We start from the raw sequence: 19,004 nt of genomic DNA, 5'->3' as shown, positions 1-19,004 counted from the left end.
TTCTCATAGTTCTATGTCATGGAACCAAGTCAACATCCAATCCAATCCAAAGCCTGTTGGAGTGTCTCATTCAGTACTTTCAAACTGTTAATTTTCAGTATGGTGACTTTACACTCGAAAGCTCTGTAAATATCAATAGCTTTCATAATGTTCTTGTTACAGGGACAGTTGTACTTGTCTTTTCTTTGAACTCCAGGGTTCATTCTCTCCTGGAAAGGCTGGTAAGCTTATAATATCTAATTGTTAGTTTTATTACTCACTTTTCCAAAATTTTCTTTTAAATTTTCTTTAAACGATGTCTGTATTTTCTATCCTCCTTTTCACAGAAAGGGAACAGGGTGCTGCCGGCCAAACACGAGACCAAGAAGGGAGACAAAGACCTAAACAACACAAACGGACCTAGTTCAAGAAGGAAACACGACGGGTGAGGTTTCTATTTCAGATCATATTTGCGTTTACCTTAGCAAGGAAGGAAGGATGAAAGGGATTTTCAGTTTCTCTTTATTTTAATGATTAGAAACTTTTCAATTGGCCAAAAAAAATGGCATAATTAAATCGTCAGTATGTCCCCATTTTATTGTTACTCTCTGACAGTACTGTTGCCAAAGGAGGGTGAAGTCTCAATAACACTCCCCCCCTGCCCCTCACTCCCACCCCTTCCTCCACCACCTGCCTCCCACTCTCCTCCCTTCCATTGCAAGATTCAACTGGTAGGTAAATATTACTTCCCTGTGAGATGTAAAACTATTCTCCTTCTTACAGAAAAGACAAATTTCCATTACTGAACTCCACTCCATCAAGTTTGGTCTCAAATTCCTGATTATTTAGCAGTTCTCACCAAAAACATGTCATTTCTGTCTTCTTGTTCCAATAGGTTTCATGATGAGGACAATGAAGACGATGTATTTGATGGAGAAGATGAGGCAGATGACTTGCATCAAGTCGAAAGAAGTAGTCCTGTTTATGATAAAGTATGTTATCATTTTACAACAATGGTACCCCAAAATGTCTCACATGAATCCTCTGTTTCTTTGGGATTGTGTGTGCATTGTTTCATGTGATTACTGTCATTATTTTGTCTCTGAGATGCACCAACCCTTACCTGTGTCTTTCAAATGACTGCCATCATATTCATGTCTTTTTTGTGTTCATTATAATCATTATTAATATTTTTTTCTCCAAAAAGGTACCAGAAGTTAGAACCCCACCACCAAGAACTCATAGAAATGGCAAGAAAGGAAAGAGGTGATGAAACTTGTTACATAAATTTTGTAATCAAATTTTCTACTTTGTAGCAATTTCTTGGTCAAATTCCAGATAAATTGTCCCTTCTGTTATAAATACAATGTTCATGCAACTCTAACAAAACTCACAAACCACAGGCTTGTTTTATCCCCCCCCCCACCCCCTCCCCCAAGCACCAAGCTCTTGAGTTGTATCTTTCTCCATGGCTGAAAACGCAGTGGAATATTCAAGTTGATTATTACTTGCTCAGTCGTCTTTTGAAAAGAAACTGTGATACAAAACTCAGCTGTGTGACTGTTTACTTTCATACCCTATACCGGTAGTCTGGTCCTTTTCATTTCTACCCATTTCCCCTCTTTCTAAATATACCAGACAAATTTGTTGAAAGAAAGCAGACAGACTTAAATATGCATCCTAGTTTTAATAGTTTTTTTTTTTTTGACAAACAAGATTTGATACAGACAATTAATGCAACAATAGAAATGTCTGTAATACAAAAACAATAAAAATCACGTATGTAAGATGATCATAAAGGTCTGTTTATCGAAATCAACAACTTTGATAAATTTTTTGCATTTAGGTCAGTGGAGCAGACAGGGGATGGTGTTCCTACGCAACTAACAGAACTTGACCTCGATAGCGTGCAGAGAGACTCTCCCGTTTTACAAAAGGTTAGTGGAACGCATCTGGCGTACTACTCACAGAAATGACAGGACATTGAGAGAGGAAGTTTTGTCTAGAAAATGAAGAGAAGTCGAGTTCTTTAGGAGTGTTTTGAAAACTAGTTTATATTTGTGATGTACTGTTCTGAACTAGTTTCAACCAGTAGAAAATATAATAAACTAGTTTTGGCCTTGAGGAAGTAAAATGATTTAGTTTCATTCTTGCTTGATAGAACTTTAGGAACTTTTATAAACTAAACTAGCTCTGAAAGACCTTTGATCCTTTTATGTAGTTCTGGAGAAACTGCAATAACCTTATTTGGTCCTTTGAAGAACTAAAACAGACCAGTTCGATCCTGAGGAACTATTATAAACTGGTTTGGTCATAACTCGAGAAAGTTATCTACCAGAAAGAGCTAGGATGTGCAACTGAAAACATGGAGTGAAGATATGTCCTTTAAGCAGCACCTGATAATATTGTCATCCCTCTAAGAATAACTTACCTTTTCTGCTCTCTTTATCAGTTGACAGAGGGTCGTGTTTATCCACCGAAGACTAGAGCGAGGAGTAGGAGTCGTGAGAGGTAAACTGTTTTCTTCTTCTGGGCCGAAATGATGTATATTACTATGATGGATGCTGAATTGATGGTCACAGTGAATTAGTATCTTACTCACTATCATAGAAGAATTTGGGTTTACAAAAATTAATTTTTAATTCTTCACATTATATATTTATTTTTTTTTTTTTTGAGTTTATAATTACTTTAGGCCCTGCTTTTCCTCTACCATCTGTGGGTAGAGGTCTTTTGGATTTTGAAATTGCAGAATTGACTTCGTTCCTTGCTTACCTGTCTCCCCACCTACCTTAGCACCCTCATTCTACCATGCCTAGAATGTTTGGAATTTTTCATGTATTTGATGAAAATATTTTTCCAAGTTTCTAAGCCCCGTAGCAATCGAACATATTTTGGCAACTTCAAATAGGTTGGAACTGATTTATATAATTCCTGATTTCTCAACAGGTCTGAAAGTGGAGACATTTTCGAAAGTAGTACTGGGAGCGGACCCTCGGTATTGACCAATGGGAGTCTTCAACACTCGTCACATGATCATCACCCACAAGGCAAACACAAGATATCACCGCACAAGGCTCTTGCAGAGGCTGCTATGGCTACGAGACTAAAGAAGCAGTTTGGGACAGATGGTGCCCCTCAAGGAGGGGTGGAGGAAGGGGGAAGGGGCCACAAAGGGAAAGAGAAGAGGCACGACACTGCCAACGATAACCCTCCGAAATCAAAGAACGACCACACGAAAGATAAAAGTCAGCATGACCTAGCTGGCTCTCCAAAGAAAAAGGGCAAAAAGAAAACAAGACTATATAGCAAGGAAGCCAATGACCTCAGAGTCAGGGATGTAGATAGCCCAGAGGTTGGAGTCGTCGAATCCAAACACGGCAAGAAAAAGACGAGGTTAGCCGACACCGGCTTGGAGAAGTCCAAGTCGGGCCCATCCAACGACAGAGAGGATGACAGATCGAGATCGACCAGTCCGAAGGTCTCGAGGCCGTCACAGGAAGAGGATAACGAAGACCATCTGGTGCCATCGTTAGACCTCTCGAGTCTACACGCAAATGCAGAGTCTGACGGTGAGGATTTATTCCAGACTAATGCGAATTGACGTTTGTGTCATTCTGTGGCGGCGTTATAGGTTCGGTGAAATCCAGAGCAAGGTGTTGTCTGGTGTTGTTTGAAGAAAGGGATAAAAAAAAAAAAGTAGTGAAAAAATAAGTTATAAATAGGAGAAAAAGTAATTGGGGAAATTGGCAGTGAAGATTCAAAGGAGATAATGGATAGAGAGACATTACAAGTCTTATTATTATTAGCTTCATATGTTATTTTATTGTATGAATATGTGGAAATGTTGTTGATCAAATCAAGTCTGTCAAACACTTATCAAACCTAATTGTTAAAGTGTAACAATGTCAGACAGGGACATTTTTGTGAGTTTGTTCAATTACATCCAAGGTCGGTTATTAGATTTTTTTTTGGTGTGTTAAGTTGTAAATTTATAAAACTTTTCTTGTGGATGAACTGTATAGCACTGTACTCAAAGTGAAAATTTGTATCAAATAAATCCATTGTGCAGAATTAGATACTCCTCTCACCCTCCCCCCCCCAAAAAAACATTCTAAGTCAATCTTATATTTTGTCTTTAGTATCAATTGTCCCCTGAAGATATAACTGCCTCAAAAATACCATCCAGCAGCTAGAGCCTCATTGAGGGACTCACATACCTGGCTGTGACCTTTGACATGGTCTCACTGTGACCTTTGACTTTTGATGTGCTCACTGTGACCTTGTGGCACATTCTGTAGGCTATCACATTTTCCAATGGCTCTAATTGTTAAGTCAAATTCTGTATTGATATACAGTATCAAAGTTGAGTAGTCTCCCAAAGAAGTTGTTAGACTGTAAGGGAAGGGCGCATACTGACTGATGCATCGACACTTTTAATATTGATCAAATTGAACATATGGAACATACATACAGAGCATGCCTTTCATCACTACATCAAAAGTGAGTCTGTAAACTTGTAAAGTCGTAAGACATGAATACAGCAGTATTCTTACTAGAACTATGTAACATTAATGGGGATTGTTCATACAACTCTGTCATAAAACATGACATCATTTTGTTTTTCTTTGTTTTTGTTTCTTTCTCCCTCCAATTTTAGAACCTATACCGGCCTGGACTCTTCATCAACGAGCTGATTGGCTGAACAACATGGAGGAGCTCACCATTGATGTCAAAGCTGGTCCAGTGGACAAAGTCTCAAGGTGAGCAAAATAAGCTGTCTCAATCTCATTTATTACTTCGAACCAGACAAAAGAAGAAACCTTTCATTAGTAATGTTCTGTCTGGCTTTGGTTGGTGGAGAAACATTTATCCACAGGGTTTCTCAGAAGTTGGAAGTTCTTTCTTTTCTTATCTTATCTTAACTCTGAGATCAACATCACAACTTTGTTAGTCCCTGGCATGGCCTGGTATGTTGGATGATGCTAAACACTGACAAGGATTGCAAATTACTAACTGAAGACAAGATTTGCAAACATGCATGTTCTTGCGCAAAACAATTTGTCTCTGCCAGTTCTTGTTACTCCGAAGAGATGCAACTTTCCTTCAAATTTTCTAAATTGTCTTCCTCACTCTGTAAAGGCTATGTGTGGTTAGTAACAGAGATCTTGATCTTACAACCAAGAATACAGTGCCTTCACCTTCTATCTTGGCTAGTGGTATCGATAGGGCCAGAACCTACATGATCACCTTACAGACAGCATTGTCAATGTACCAACAGATGTATGAAGAACTGCCCCAACCTACGCCCCCCCCTCCTACTCTTATCTCCCCTTTACTTATACTGTCTATTTTATCATCACTCACAAACATTGTAACATAAAAAAATTGAAACCCAAAGCATACAGAAACGTTAAGCACCCTCATCCCTGAGCAATTGGAAAAGTAGATATTTTTTCCCCCTCAATATCTTTAATCCTTCATTTTAGTATGATAGTACATTCTGTTCATGCAAAACAACTGCATTGATTTCTTACAACCTCAGGATTTGTAGTTTGTTTGTGTTCAAACCATACAAAACATTTTCGAACCTGCAGATCATCCTGATAGTGGTGATACTTTCATAACGAGAGAAAATATTCCTAAAGATTATTCCTCATTGGCAGCTTCTCTAAAGGAAATTGATACACACAGAAGCTCTTAATATTAAACTCTTTGACTTGTATCACAACCTCACATCCAATGCGTTCATGAAGATACTCTTACCAGCATGCCGTATGTCTGTCTATGCATGAAGCGGCTACGCATGGGTCAGAGTCGCAAACATTGTTGGTTTATCGAAGAGGGATAAGTCTCTTACAAAGTCAGTTACAAATCTGTGATTGTTTCAAAGGTTTACAAGGTTTGGAACATTCCTTGCATAAGTGCATGAACATATGATGTGATTATTTGCTGGTTACATGTCACCTCAATAAATTCAAAAGTAGAAGTACCGTAAATAACTTTGTTTGGTTTTTTTTTTATTTTTTTTATTACAAACGTGGAATATCCATTGGGATGGAGGACACGACTAAGACAAGGGAACTTGAAACACCTTTAAGTTTCTTGATTGTAATAGCAGCAACATTGTGTAGGAAACACATTCAGCAGTACGCGCTTAAAAAACGTCTCTCGGAAGATTCGGTACGCTTATATCATTCCGTACATTAAGGTCCTGTGGTGCTCTGCTGTTCATGAACTGTTCATCTAAACTTAAACGAGTTAGTCGGTAGAAATATTTAGGAGGATGATCGATTCAAATCGGTGAAACAAGAGGTTTGATTATAATCAAAATACTGCCCTCACCCATTATTTTCTCTACCCACTCCTCGTTTCTCTTCACAGTTTTACCTTCTTTTTTATCCTTTTCTTATATATATATATATATATATATATATATATATATATATATATATATTTTTTTGTAGGATATTGCTTCATATTTCATGATTAATAAACAATTGTCGGCTGTGTGTGTTCTCTTCGTGGTTGAAGTGCCATTTTCTTGTGTTCGTCGATATTTGAAATTGCCACAACTTTTATGTGTTTACTCATATTCATATATTTACTTATTTTGGTTGCCATGTCATCAAATATCATTGCCTTAATTTTAGAAGCTTTCAATTTGAAAACGTATCGTTCCTACCTCCTGGTTTGCTTCTCATTAGATATATCTGATTGAATGTATGATTCATATTTACAGATGTTTACATCACTGATATGCTATATAATTTTTACAAAATATGCAGGCATGTTTCTAGAATAGATGTACTGTATGTGAATGTGTTTGTAAATTGATGCTTTAGAATTATTAAATCCATTCTAAGGGTTGGTGTCAAGCTCATCCCGTCTCCATCTTCCCTCAATCTTCGTCTCATATCTTCCCAGAAATTGTTTCCCATTTCCCGATTTGCAATTTTAGTCAGTCTCCCAAAGTGTGAAATAATGTGAACTTAGATGTTAACGTATTGTAAATAAAGTTGAACGTCTGAAGCATCCTGCAGAATGACTGAATGCTTTTGTATCGTTACGGGTGACGGGGGAATATATGGTTAATCTATTAATGACAGTGTTTCAGTTTTATCATAATCAGAAGGGGGAGGGTGATGGGTTGTAGGTACCCTTAGAGTGGGAGAATTACCATCCCAGGTTGAGTTGTTTTAGTCAAGTCCAACTCCTCCCCACCCCCCCCCCTCCCATTACAGAATATTTGAGGCTGACCTTTCTATTGTCATTTAGGCCTTCTGTTGTCATTACTCCAATTATTCACTTCACCAGCTTCGACAATTGAATGAGTCGGTGATGTTTGACATTTCGATTAAACGATGGATGTGTAATTTCCATTGACTTTCAAAGATATTAAGTTTACTCCGCACCCACCTCTGAAACCCTCTCCCAGTTACCCCCTCTTCCGACCCAACCCTCTTGATTGGATGCTTCTTTCTCAACAATTAGGAGTTCCATGAGAAAGCATTTCACAAATTTTTGAGTGTATTTTAGTTGAATTATTTACTACACTGTCGAGCAAATAAACTTAATCTTCCACCAGTCAGTACTATATTATGTATACCAGATTCCCTGTTTCCTGTTGGTGGGTTTATTATTCATATTGTGATTATGTAATAACTTGCAGTCCTCACTTCATGTTTAAAAAGTAGCAGTATTTCCTCTGTATTCTACTTTTCTGTGTTTTTTAATTGTACTCAGTGGTAAGTGTTGTTCATTGTCCTTTGGATGCCTTTTTTCTCTCCTTATTGTTTCTCACAGGAGCTGGGAGGAAGCCCCCCTCTCACCCAGGGCCAAAGATACACCCCCCTGTTGGGGAAGGTGAAGCCTTTGTCTTTTGTTTTATTTTCACCTTTAATTTTCCTTTAAAAAAAAAAAGAGACATCTTTCACCCTCTTTGTTGTTGTAATTGTTTTTTGGTGGGTTTTTTCCTGCTGTCTGTGTTGTGTTTGTTAATGTGTGTTGTCGCCATGACATAACTATCAAACTAACGCCACCAGTGTTTGACTGTCACCGTGGAAAGTGGAATTAGCCGGGTCACACGTATCAAAATCAAAGACTTCTCGGAGAGAGTTTTCTCCGCCGGAAGCCTTCGCAGTTTTACATCCATTTCTACTCCCTGGCATGGACATTAATCATAGTCAGCCTGGGATGCAGTCATTTCACGACGTTAGGCAGCTACATGTACGTCGGGGAAAGCCTACATACTCGTAGCTTTAAAACCAAACACTGGCCAGCAACCCAAGGAAGAAGTGAACTTGCATAGTGCAGACATTTCTTGGTATCCCTCCAGGAGGAATGCCTTTACTTAGCCTGGTGGCAGTAGTTTGCTATGGCAATCAAAGAAACAGGTCTACACTTGCGGCATACTTTTCTTATTTGTTTTCATCCCATTGTTGGTGATATTGGGGGTGACAAGGATCACTCAACCATTTCTTAAACACAAAGGAGAAATGCACAGACTGGACAAAAGGGCTCCGGCTGGCATTTTATTTCTCCTTGTTTTTCCCTTCCTTTTTAATCTTTTCATCGGAAAAGTGAAGCTAATGTCTATATCAATAAAGTAGTGACCTCGTATGGGAAAAAAATGAAAAAAGACGACTGGCCATTTTGTTTATGTTTATTTAATATAACAAAAACCTGGGGATGCTTCATAGTGTTATTGTATCACCTCCCTTGTTTTCACTTTTGCACCATAGTATCTCACAGTTGTGCAACATTAATTGTTTTTTTTTTTTTTATCTTCTCAAACTATGGTTTATAATATATCTAATCTTTTTGTCATTTTTATCAATATTCACAAATGAGCAGCTTGCATATCTTTTGTTACAGGTTTTAGTGGTGAATCTTTCATTCTTGTTTTCAAAGTCTAGAAAACCTGTGATCTTCTTATTGTATAAATCCCTTTGTAGTCTTGTTTTGGGACGTGTAATTTCTTTTAGTCGACTATTGCAAAATACAACACTGTTGAGGTGTTTTCTTCTGAATACAGAGTCAAAATTCGTTTTTGTCTTCCCTAATTCTTCCTTCATGAATATTCTTGTAACAAGAAAATTCTTCTTCTCTCTCAGCTCAAAATGCTGAAATTGTTTTACTTTTATGAGGTGAATGTCCACATTTATAGATTAGTTGCACGATTCCTACTTTTCTCTCTTTTTTTTTTTTTTGTCTGTCCCTTCCTTCCTTGTTGGAATTCTTTGTTTTTTTTTCTTTGCAATCAGTTCTTTAGATCTTTTCCATTTCTGTTTAGTTTTTGGAGTGACATCAGTATGCCTCCTTCACCTCCATCCAAACAATATGTTTCTTTTGGGTATGTATATGCATTGATAATTTTGATGCAATGCAATCCCACTGTTGCAACCATGTTGATTGCTGTAACCATGGCAGTGACTGCTGCAGCTACTACCCACTGTTGCTACCATTTCAACCACTGCCTTCAGTATTCATGGTAGTTTATCAAAATTCTTAATTCTTTCTCTTGGTTTTTAAAATAGATTACCAAACAATATTTAGTGTAAAAGTAAAACACTGAGGGGACAACCTGTATTTCTTTCTTGTACTGGGGAGGGGCATGGAGGAGGAGGGAGGAGGGGGAACAGTCCTTGAGTAGGCCAAACAAGGAATAGCACTTTTGAACAAGACATTTTTCATATCTTGGAAAATGCAAAGCATAGCTATTCTAGAACCTAGGTATTAATCAGTTTCATTACTAACACAAGGAAAAATCAGTGCCAACTCCTTCTCGTTTTCATCCAAATGCCCATAACTGTATACCCAAGCCTTGCTACATTCAAAAATAATCCGAAGCAGAATTTGCTTATATACTCTGAATATTAATCATTACTAGAAGGTAGTTCCAAGTTGCTTTTGCTACTTTTCCTGTTATGCAGTTTTTCCTGTCATTTTTTTATATTTTTTTATATATATATTTTTTTATGTGCAGCATTATCATATAACATTCTGCTTCTTGCAAATTAAATAGAGCCCAACCGGGAAATAATTATAACGTTTTTCTAGAATATTTTCTCCCTGGGTACTTCTTTTTCATAGTCATCTCAGTTATGAAAGCAATTTTAAAACAGAATCTGCTAGGTGGTTCAAAACATTTGGATTATGTGTATTAATCTCAAGATGATTACGTGAGATCCCATTTAGATAACTGTTACATGGCTTTATGGTTCATGTTAGGATATCTAGGGAGAAGAAGCAATGGCTACAAATTGTGTATTAATCTCAAGATGATTACGTGAGATCCCATTTAGATAACTGTTACATGGCGTCATGGTTCGTGGTAGGATATCTAATGAGGAGAAGCAATGGCTACAAAATGTGTATTAATCTCAAGATGATTACGTGAGATCCCATTTAGATAACTGTTACATGGCTTCATGGTTCGTGGTAGGATATCTAATGAGGAGAAGCAATGGCTACAAAATGTGTATTAATCTCAAGATTATTACGTGAGATCCCATTTAGATAACTGTGACATAGCTCTATGATCTCGTGGTAGGATATCTAATGAGGAGAAGCAATAGCTACAAAGTGTATGCAGAAGCCCACAATTTTCAATAACATTCAAGCCTAGATTAATTGAACCCAAATGAAAACTATAGAGTTAAGTATTAAGTAATTAGACCAAAAATGTAAAACCCATCACTCAAGAGATAGAGCATTTTGGAACGGAGTTGCTACATGTTTTACCCTTCAGATGATTAAATTGATGGTGGATAAGATATTTTCATTTCAAAAAATTTGTCTCAGAACTGGAACTTTTTTAATTATTCAAGATATCAAAACTTGAATGTAAACAAGCTCTGTGTCTAGAATAATTAGGCTAAGGAAAGTTATGAAAAAGGTAGCAGGCATATGCCTATTCCCTCTGTCTTCTGTATCAAAGTTATTCTTCTCTCTTAAGTCTGTGGGTTACCTGAGAAACTCTTTGCAAATTTGAACTGAATGTTTGTTGCTAATCCCTTGAAATTGTTGGAACTTCCAACTTGATGAAACTGCAAAAAAAATTGATGTTGTGTTTTACCCTGATTTATACCCTCTGCTCTCCTACTCCTCTGCACTGACATCCACCCAACCTTCCACCATAACTTCCTCTCCCCATTCCCTCCTGTCTTCCAATTTTTACTTAAAATGAAAAGATTGATGTGCTGCCATTTTGAAGGTGATTTTGTAGCCTGCTATTCTTCACATGATATCGATGATGGCTATTTGTTGCTATTTTGTGTGGTTTAATCATTACGCCAGACAAAGATCAGCATCCAAGCTCCCTTTTGTTGTTTTTTGTTATAAAGTTGGTTTTCTAAACACAAATCTGTAGGGACAAGTGAGATCAGACAGAGAAGTTGGTACATGCATATGCATGTTTTTGATAAGATATTTGCATAATATTAACTTAATAAAAAAAGATGTAACTAAAGATACCCAAGACACTGTATGTAACTGGAGTTAACCTCTTGATAGTTGTTATCTGTAGGGACCAATGAAATTAGACAGAAGTTTATATCATGCATATGCATATTTTTTAATATGTTATTTTACATACTATTACCGTAATGTTAATTTAAGCAGAAAAGTTAACTAAACAACACAAGAGACTGAATGTAACCAGGCTTAAACCTCTTGACAGTCTTTATCTGTAAGGACCAATGAGAGCATACAGAGAAGTTTATATATATGCATATGCATGTTGTTTAATCATTACTTTGCATATTATTGCATAATGTTAATTTAATGAGAAAAACTAACTGAAAGAACCAAGTCACTGCACGTTACACTGGAGTTTTAACTCTCGACAATAACGACTGACAGAGACCCTTTATGTGTGTTGCATGTAACCAAGGTTAATGAATAAAACCTATTTCCTTTAAGCCTCTAAAACTCTCATGAAAAAGTCATGGAGTGAATACACAGTTCATTCATCAGATGGAACTGCAGATCTTTGGGAATCCTTTGTGATCAAGTAGTATTCTAAGTGGGAATATGTTCCACCATGAATCCATGGTTTGCATGCTCAGTGTAATATCATTAGTGGCCTACCAGAAAACTAAAGAGTAATGATACGTTCAGTCAGTATTGCATCAATTGAACGAATCACTTTTTAAAGATAAATATTACCGGAAGGAAACTTGAAAGTCTCTCGTAACCTGGACGACATGTGTTCTGTGAATATTCACATGATGGAATGTCACTGATGGAAAGTAACATCATAGTTACAAGTTTGTAAATTTGTGTGACTATGTTCATATGGTGGCAGTTTACTGGGGGGGGGGGAATAAACGCTGGTGCCTTTCAATCATAAGGTCCAGAGTTTGAATCACTCCAAGATTAATGTATGTTGTCCAGTTACAGAGTTGTTGACAATTGACAATTCATAATCATGGACGTTAAATATGAATCTAAGAGACTGACTTCGGTCGGCTTGCAGCTTTGATAAGCCAATGATGGCTTCTTCGCAAGTTCCTGCTTGCAGGAGGATCTAAAATACATACAAATATACATACATAAACCTGGAAAGTGAATTGCAAGCTAGGTAACTCATATTGTGGGATGGGAATTGAAGTGACAAGTAATGACGTCAGATTTATTATTGACACCTTGCCTTTTCTCTGTCAGCAGTGAGTCGCACAAAAATCAAAATAAGACTATTGTGTAATGGAAGATATGAGTGAGTGTTTTTAAATGTGTATTTAATTATGGTTTATCTCTCATACACTGGTTTGTATCCAGGCTGCTCTAAGAGGGTATCTGCTAATCTTATATCTTCAGGTGTTTGCAGCAAAAAAGTTGTATGATTGCACCCGAACTGCCATATAATACCGCAAATATTCACATCACACAAGCCACTACAAACCCTCATGAATATGCATGATACCTCCACCAGGAGCAGCCAGTAGGGACAATTTAAATATGCTTAATACCACTCTATACTGTCCTCCCATATGATGCTTCAAAGCACTCATACTGACAGTACAAACACTTCCGTCCCTTTTTCTGATAGAAACAGGGTATTCATATTGTTCATACTGTTCATACTGTTCATACTGATAATGTAAGTGCATTGAAGCAGGACATGCAAGTTCAGTATGGAAAAGAATTGTCTCAAGTGGGTGCCAGGAGTACTGAACTACTCACAGTGTCCAACGACACAGAGGATTAAAATGATCAACAAGAGCATTAAATAAGTTTGATGTATCTCAAACACTGAGATGTTATCATCAACTGTGAACTTTACACTGTATTCATTGTTTATGTAGCTTTCTTTCTTCAGTTACCAGCACATATTACGGGGAGGAGGGTGTGGGGGGGGGGGGAGATAGGAATGTGGCTTGGGAAGCTGACAGTCTCAGAAAAGCCCCTCGGATGAGTAGGAACTACTCACCTCAGGTCTCATATCCTACGTTCATATCATCTTAATGGTTATGCTAGTTATGCTAATTTAGCAGAGAAGTGATGTAATAAGTCATTTCATCTGTTGATGAAGTTGACTTGTATCATTTCTAACAACATTAAATGACCAGGATTGAGTCATAGTTAAAGTCACTTATGATCTATGGGGGCAAGGGGGAGGGGGTTCAAACCAGCTTATGGGAGTCATTTTTAGAGTGAATCATTTTTTACTCCTTTTATAACCTGTTAGATATCGTAAGATACTGTGTATTCTGTATTGAGTTACATTTCATAGCTCTCATAATAGCATAACCTTACATAACTGATTTAAAGTAATCTTGTGAGCAATGCATAACATTACGGGGACACACAATTAGGTCCAAGCAGGATCTAAGCTGATCCTACCAGGTTCAAAACAATGGACCGACCCTCTTACTTCAATACATTTCATCTACAGGTGGCTTTTCTGCAGTAGATTAGCAGATTGTTAACACGTTTTTTTCTCTCTCTTCAACTTTGTGAGCATTTTCTGAGCAATACTAATTCTTCTTCTTTAGAGATTCTGCTCAATAAGATTTCAGAACCTAAGCTCAATTTTTTTTGTCTAACAAATGCAATGCACTGGGTGAATGATTGTAATATCTCCGTAATTAATTAATCCTAACAAAACCCTCACAGTTTACGGTACCTATGATAGCAGATTGTATCTGTGGAAGACAGGGAAATGTTACAAATATCTGTTGGAAAACTCAAAACTTGTTGAACTCAACAATTTAGTTCTTCCTCAGCATTATTTTATACTGCTTTGTTCAAGATCTTAAAATTGTAAATCTATTCTTTTTTTTTAAATCCATCAGAAGTTTCTTGGTTGGTTTCAGATTGACCTGGGTATTTTGGTCAAAGGTGTGTTTTTGTGGGGGGGGTGGGGGTGGGGGAGGTTGCTTGATTAATTTTAGGGTTTTAAGAGAATTCCCTTTCCAAAGCTTGATCATCGGCTTTCTTACTCATTCACCATTCAAATTTAGTTTTTCCTCCTTCTGGTCAAATTTTACAATTTCCTCATATCATGATATTTTTCTACTCACCCAAAAAGGAAAATAACATTTCTTTGTTGGGTATCATGGGTTTTCCAGCAAGTTTAAATAAAGTATGTATTTTTTTTTTTACAATTTTATTTCTTTATAACAAAACTGGAATTTTGTCTTTTCCCGTGCAGCTCAACAGCAGACAGAACCCATGAAAAGCCCTTAGACAAAACCCAGAACATTAAACAGCTGACGAGACAAGTTCGGAACTTGAAGAGGAAGATACGACAGTACGAAGAAGAATACATCGAACAGCACGGTCACAAGGTATGAATGCTCATCGTAAATTTACAAATCTGAATGTTAGAGAGAAAATGATTTCATTGTTTTAAAAATAATTTTAATCTTGTCACAGTACTGACATGTACTCCAAAAGAAAATATTATCAGACAAAAGCAGAGAAATAAGATATGACTCATCATTGACAAGTAAGAAGTACTGTATAAGAACATTTTTGTAAAAATATTTTCAAAAATATTTTCTAAAACTACACTCTTTATTTGTTAATTATGAGTGATATCTTATTTCTCTGATTTTGTCTAATAATATATATAGACAGATGTTAATAGACTTAATGTGTTCATAACATTAGTTTGGGTAATAGCTGGACAGCTCATTTCAATTAAGTAATGACAAGTTGCATACTTATTATTATTACTATTATTTGATTTGAATTATTAATTGCAGAAATGTACATTACTCTGGAGGTATGTAAGACTTCGTAGGTCAAGTAAATTGGCTGGAAATGAGCTAAAACAGCTGGTTTAAGTTTTGATCAACACACCTTTATTATAGTAGCCGAACAAGTTTCAAATTAGCTTAAAAGTGAGTCTCAAGTTTGTGATTATAATTTGAAACATAATTTTGCCGTCCATATTTCTCTCGCATCTCCAGCCATCAACTGCGGAGAAAGCTGCCGAACCAGAAGTCAAGAAGATGATGAGGGAACTCAAGAAAGCTGCAAAGCAACTCAAAGGTAGAACATATTCTTCCAACTTGTCCTTGTTTTTTTTGGGGGGGGGTGGGGGGTGGGGCTTTTTACAAATAATAAAAGGGATACTTAGTAATAATTAGTTGCAAGTTTTTATTGAATTATAAGTGCTGCTTAGGAAGAGGTCAGTTGAATTGGATTGTCTTTTTGTCAGTTCATCATGTGTATAAGTTGAAACAGATGGTTGTGTTTGGGATGCCTTGTCTACTCTTAAAACACTTGAAGGCCAGTTAATACTTTCCAGATACTAATCGATACAACAGGCCTAAGTCTAAACTTCTTTCAGAGTAGAATTTTCTGGACGTAGTCAAGTGTACATGTGATAGTGATTTACGACAAGACAAATTAATTTTCTGTTAGCACCCTTTTTGGGCATATTCAGAGGAAATTCAGGTTTGGGTTGGGTTGAAAGAATGAACTACTTGCTTGAGTGAAACATGAGTTATTGTGGAAGAGAGAAGTATGTAGTACTCTGAAGTGGTCAATTTAAAGAGATTGTACAGTTTGTGAAACTGGTCTGTTTCCTCTCTTGCATATATATGTAGGGGGGGATTCTGATGATTAAATTCAGTAAAAAGAGTGGTTTTCCACTACAAATTGAGTTGCCACAAGTACTTTATTAAAGGGGCAAATCCTCAATGTCATTGTCAGACATGGCAAAGTTTCATACGAGACAGGAAGCCATCCTTATGAAGTAGAGTTGTCATAAAAGTTGGCCATCTGTGATGGCTCTGTTGTAAACAGGACACATATTCATCCCAAGGAAGCAAAGATTCATTAAACTCTGGTGTAACAATGCAGTGTGTTAAGTCACCCTTCAGTGTACAGTGTAAAGCATATTCATGCGTATAAATGCTGATGGCATACATCAGATGAAAACACTCCCTAAAATGTAATCAATTCACCACTTCTTATTTCAAGCTGCCAAGGAACAGAGCGAAGAGAGTAACAAGCCTCTACACAGCACTCTCCCAGCCAGTATGACGGGGAAGAAGAAACAGAACATAGACGAGAGCAATAGCGAGTCAAGTCTGGTGGAAAGTTTGAAAGATGCCATGGACTTGGCAGAGGAATGGCTCAAGGAGAAGAGAAAAGCTGCTGGGAGGATGGACGACATCTTTGTGAGTCATTCTTTCATGCTTTCGAAAACTTTCAATAACTCAAAAGCAAAACAAATTTTAAGAAGTTAAAACCATTGGGGAGCAGTCTTACCTGTACTCAATTCAGTTTGTCCGTTAACATGATGGATTGCTGCTTGGTTTTCTTTTTTCGTTTTATTTATTGTTACAGAGCTAATGAGAAAGGTTGTCAGATTGGACCTAACATAATGAATATTCAAAGGGTGTGTGTATGGATGTTTGTTATGGGCCTCGATATCATACCATGTTAAATTCATGACATGAGTCTATGAAAGCAGTTGGATACTATGAAATACTTAAGTTGGTGGGGATCAGGTACCTAACTGAACCAGCAAGCTTTATCAAAGAGAAGGGGACCTTCATAATGTTATGAATATTTAAACAGTAATAGCAGCCTTGGGTGGGCATTGCCGTCCAGCTTTAGGTTTTTTTTACAGGTAATCAGTAAAAGTTGATGACAGTTAGTATGGGAGACAATTAACATATTCCTAGTTGCTAACCAATAGTAGGCAGACTATCTGATGGGGTGTTCCCAGCATCATCTTTGCTCCCACCCTCCATTCTTCTTCTCCCTCCCTTTCTAATAATATCCTTTCTTCAATCTTGAAACCATCAGGAGATGAGCAAGAGCGAGGTTCACGATGAAAAAGTCTCAATACAGAAAGTACTTTTGCAGCTGGAGAATAAATATGGTAGACCGGTGAGTTGAGCTGAGTGTGTCTTGTCATTGTTGGTGTTCATTCAACATATAGTAGTAGTTACATTTGTTGATATCACCAATGCTATGCTGACACATGAATGTTGTCATTCAAGCAAATACTTTGAAGTTACAGTAGAAATGTGAATTTCCTGTGGAACATTTAATAGTGTTCTGTATAACTGTTAGTGTTCTGTGTAACTATTAGTGTTCTGTGGAAATGTTAGTCTTCTGGGTAACTGTTAGTATTCTGTGGAAATGTTAGTGTGTTCTGTGGAACTTTTAGTGTTCTGTGTAACTAGTATTCTGTGGTAATGTTTGTGTTCTGAGTAACTGTTAATGTTCTGTGTAACTAGTATTCTGTGGTAATGTTAGTTTTCTGTGGAAATATTAGTGTTCTGTGTAACTGTTAGTGTTCTGTGGAACGGTTAGTGTTCTGTGTAACTGTTAGAATTAGTATTCTGTGGAAATGTTAGTGTGTTCTGTGGAACTTTTAGTGTTCTGTGTAACTGTTAGTGTTCTGTGTAAACTTCAGCTAGTTCGTTGTTTCACATAATCATATTCCATTTCTCACCATATTCACGCAAGCTTTTTTTTTTTGGTTTGGTTATTTTTTTAGTCTAAGACAAGCATGATTTATAGCCAGGAGTTAAACTCATCATTAAGCAACAGTAAACAGATGTAACTCTCATTATGATATCAACAGTAGTCTAGGCTAGACACTGCTGCAGTTAAATTGTAAATAGGTATAGCATAAGTGCTGATGTTTGTATTACAGAGCGACATACTATCTTGTGGTTTATACAAACATCGGTTTGTTCTTTACATAACAAACTTTCTGGTCAACACTAAACTGCATATGTAACCAGTTATTGTAATAGCCTCCTGGTTTCTCTTTTTTCTTTTTTTTTCCATATTTTTCCTTATTTTGTCCTCATTTGTTCTTTTTTTGAGAGAGAGTGGGGGGGGGGGGGTGGCGGTGGGTAGTTGGGTAGCATCTATTACTCTGATAGTTCTTTCAACTCTTTTATAAATAACCACTATTTGCTGAGTTTTTCATCTTGGATGTTCTATTTTATATCTTCTGTTTATCCTCTTCACGTTTGTCTTTTCTTTTAATTCTCAGACCACGAGAGAAACCAAAGAAATTATGAAACCACTGTACGACAGATATCGTAACTTAAAGAGGCTGATTGCAAAGTTTGTAAGTTGTTTTTACTACTGCCCGAGTTTTTTAATGGGTAATATTAATGAAGTGAAATTGAAAGTGTACTCTCATGGTTTTTTGAGCTTCATACAAAACGATTGATTGAATCGACAAGTTTCTTTTTACTGATAATTTTATCTTTTCTTTAGGAGGTAAGAAGGACATTAGCTGAGGAAGTTGTGTCATCATCCCCGCCTAATCTAAATACAATCGATGAACACGAAGAGACAAAGGAATTTACTCCCAAGCAATTGGTATGTCATCATCTTATCACAAATCCATCTCAATTATCTGCCTATATCGTTCTCTCTTTATGTCTTGACGTTTGTTTCCTAAAGGTAAGTTCCTGCCCCCCCCCCCTCACCTTCCTTTCTTTTTGTATCCACTGGGATTAACTTCATTTCCCTGTTGAATATTGTAAATGGATTTCATGTAGTAGCTACTTCAGAATGGGGATAGTTTT

The 19,004-nt window shown here is 36.9% G+C and overlaps 1 protein-coding gene across 4 annotated transcripts in view; it reads left to right on the top strand.

Annotated features, from left to right (window-relative positions):
* The window catches only part of LOC139968786 (protein FAM13A-like), an 81,628-nt gene that overhangs the window by 55,422 nt on the left and 7,202 nt on the right, over positions 1–19,004 (top strand). For 2 of the 4 annotated variants that reach the window (XM_071973166.1, XM_071973164.1), the window contains 15 exons: positions 327–424; positions 875–971; positions 1,187–1,245; positions 1,826–1,916; positions 2,432–2,490; positions 2,929–3,551; positions 4,640–4,742; positions 7,786–7,845; positions 9,275–9,334; positions 14,639–14,774; positions 15,402–15,483; positions 16,420–16,619; positions 17,254–17,337; positions 18,461–18,538; positions 18,691–18,795. In XM_071973166.1, coding sequence (XP_071829267.1) covers positions 327–424; positions 875–971; positions 1,187–1,245; positions 1,826–1,916; positions 2,432–2,490; positions 2,929–3,551; positions 4,640–4,742; positions 7,786–7,845; positions 9,275–9,334; positions 14,639–14,774; positions 15,402–15,483; positions 16,420–16,619; positions 17,254–17,337; positions 18,461–18,538; positions 18,691–18,795 — 1,935 coding nt within the window. The remainder of the gene's footprint in view (positions 1–326; positions 425–874; positions 972–1,186; positions 1,246–1,825; positions 1,917–2,431; positions 2,491–2,928; positions 3,552–4,639; positions 4,743–7,785; positions 7,846–9,274; positions 9,335–14,638; positions 14,775–15,401; positions 15,484–16,419; positions 16,620–17,253; positions 17,338–18,460; positions 18,539–18,690; positions 18,796–19,004) is intronic. The other 2 variants (XM_071973165.1, XM_071973167.1) reach the window with 2 other exon arrangements.

Source organism: Apostichopus japonicus, chromosome 6, assembly GCF_037975245.1.
Source record: "Apostichopus japonicus isolate 1M-3 chromosome 6, ASM3797524v1, whole genome shotgun sequence".
In the NCBI taxonomy this organism is placed as follows: Eukaryota; Metazoa; Echinodermata; class Holothuroidea; order Aspidochirotida; family Stichopodidae; genus Apostichopus; species Apostichopus japonicus.
The sequence above is the reverse complement of the archived record's forward strand: the minus strand, read 5'-3'. Positions and strand labels throughout refer to the sequence as shown.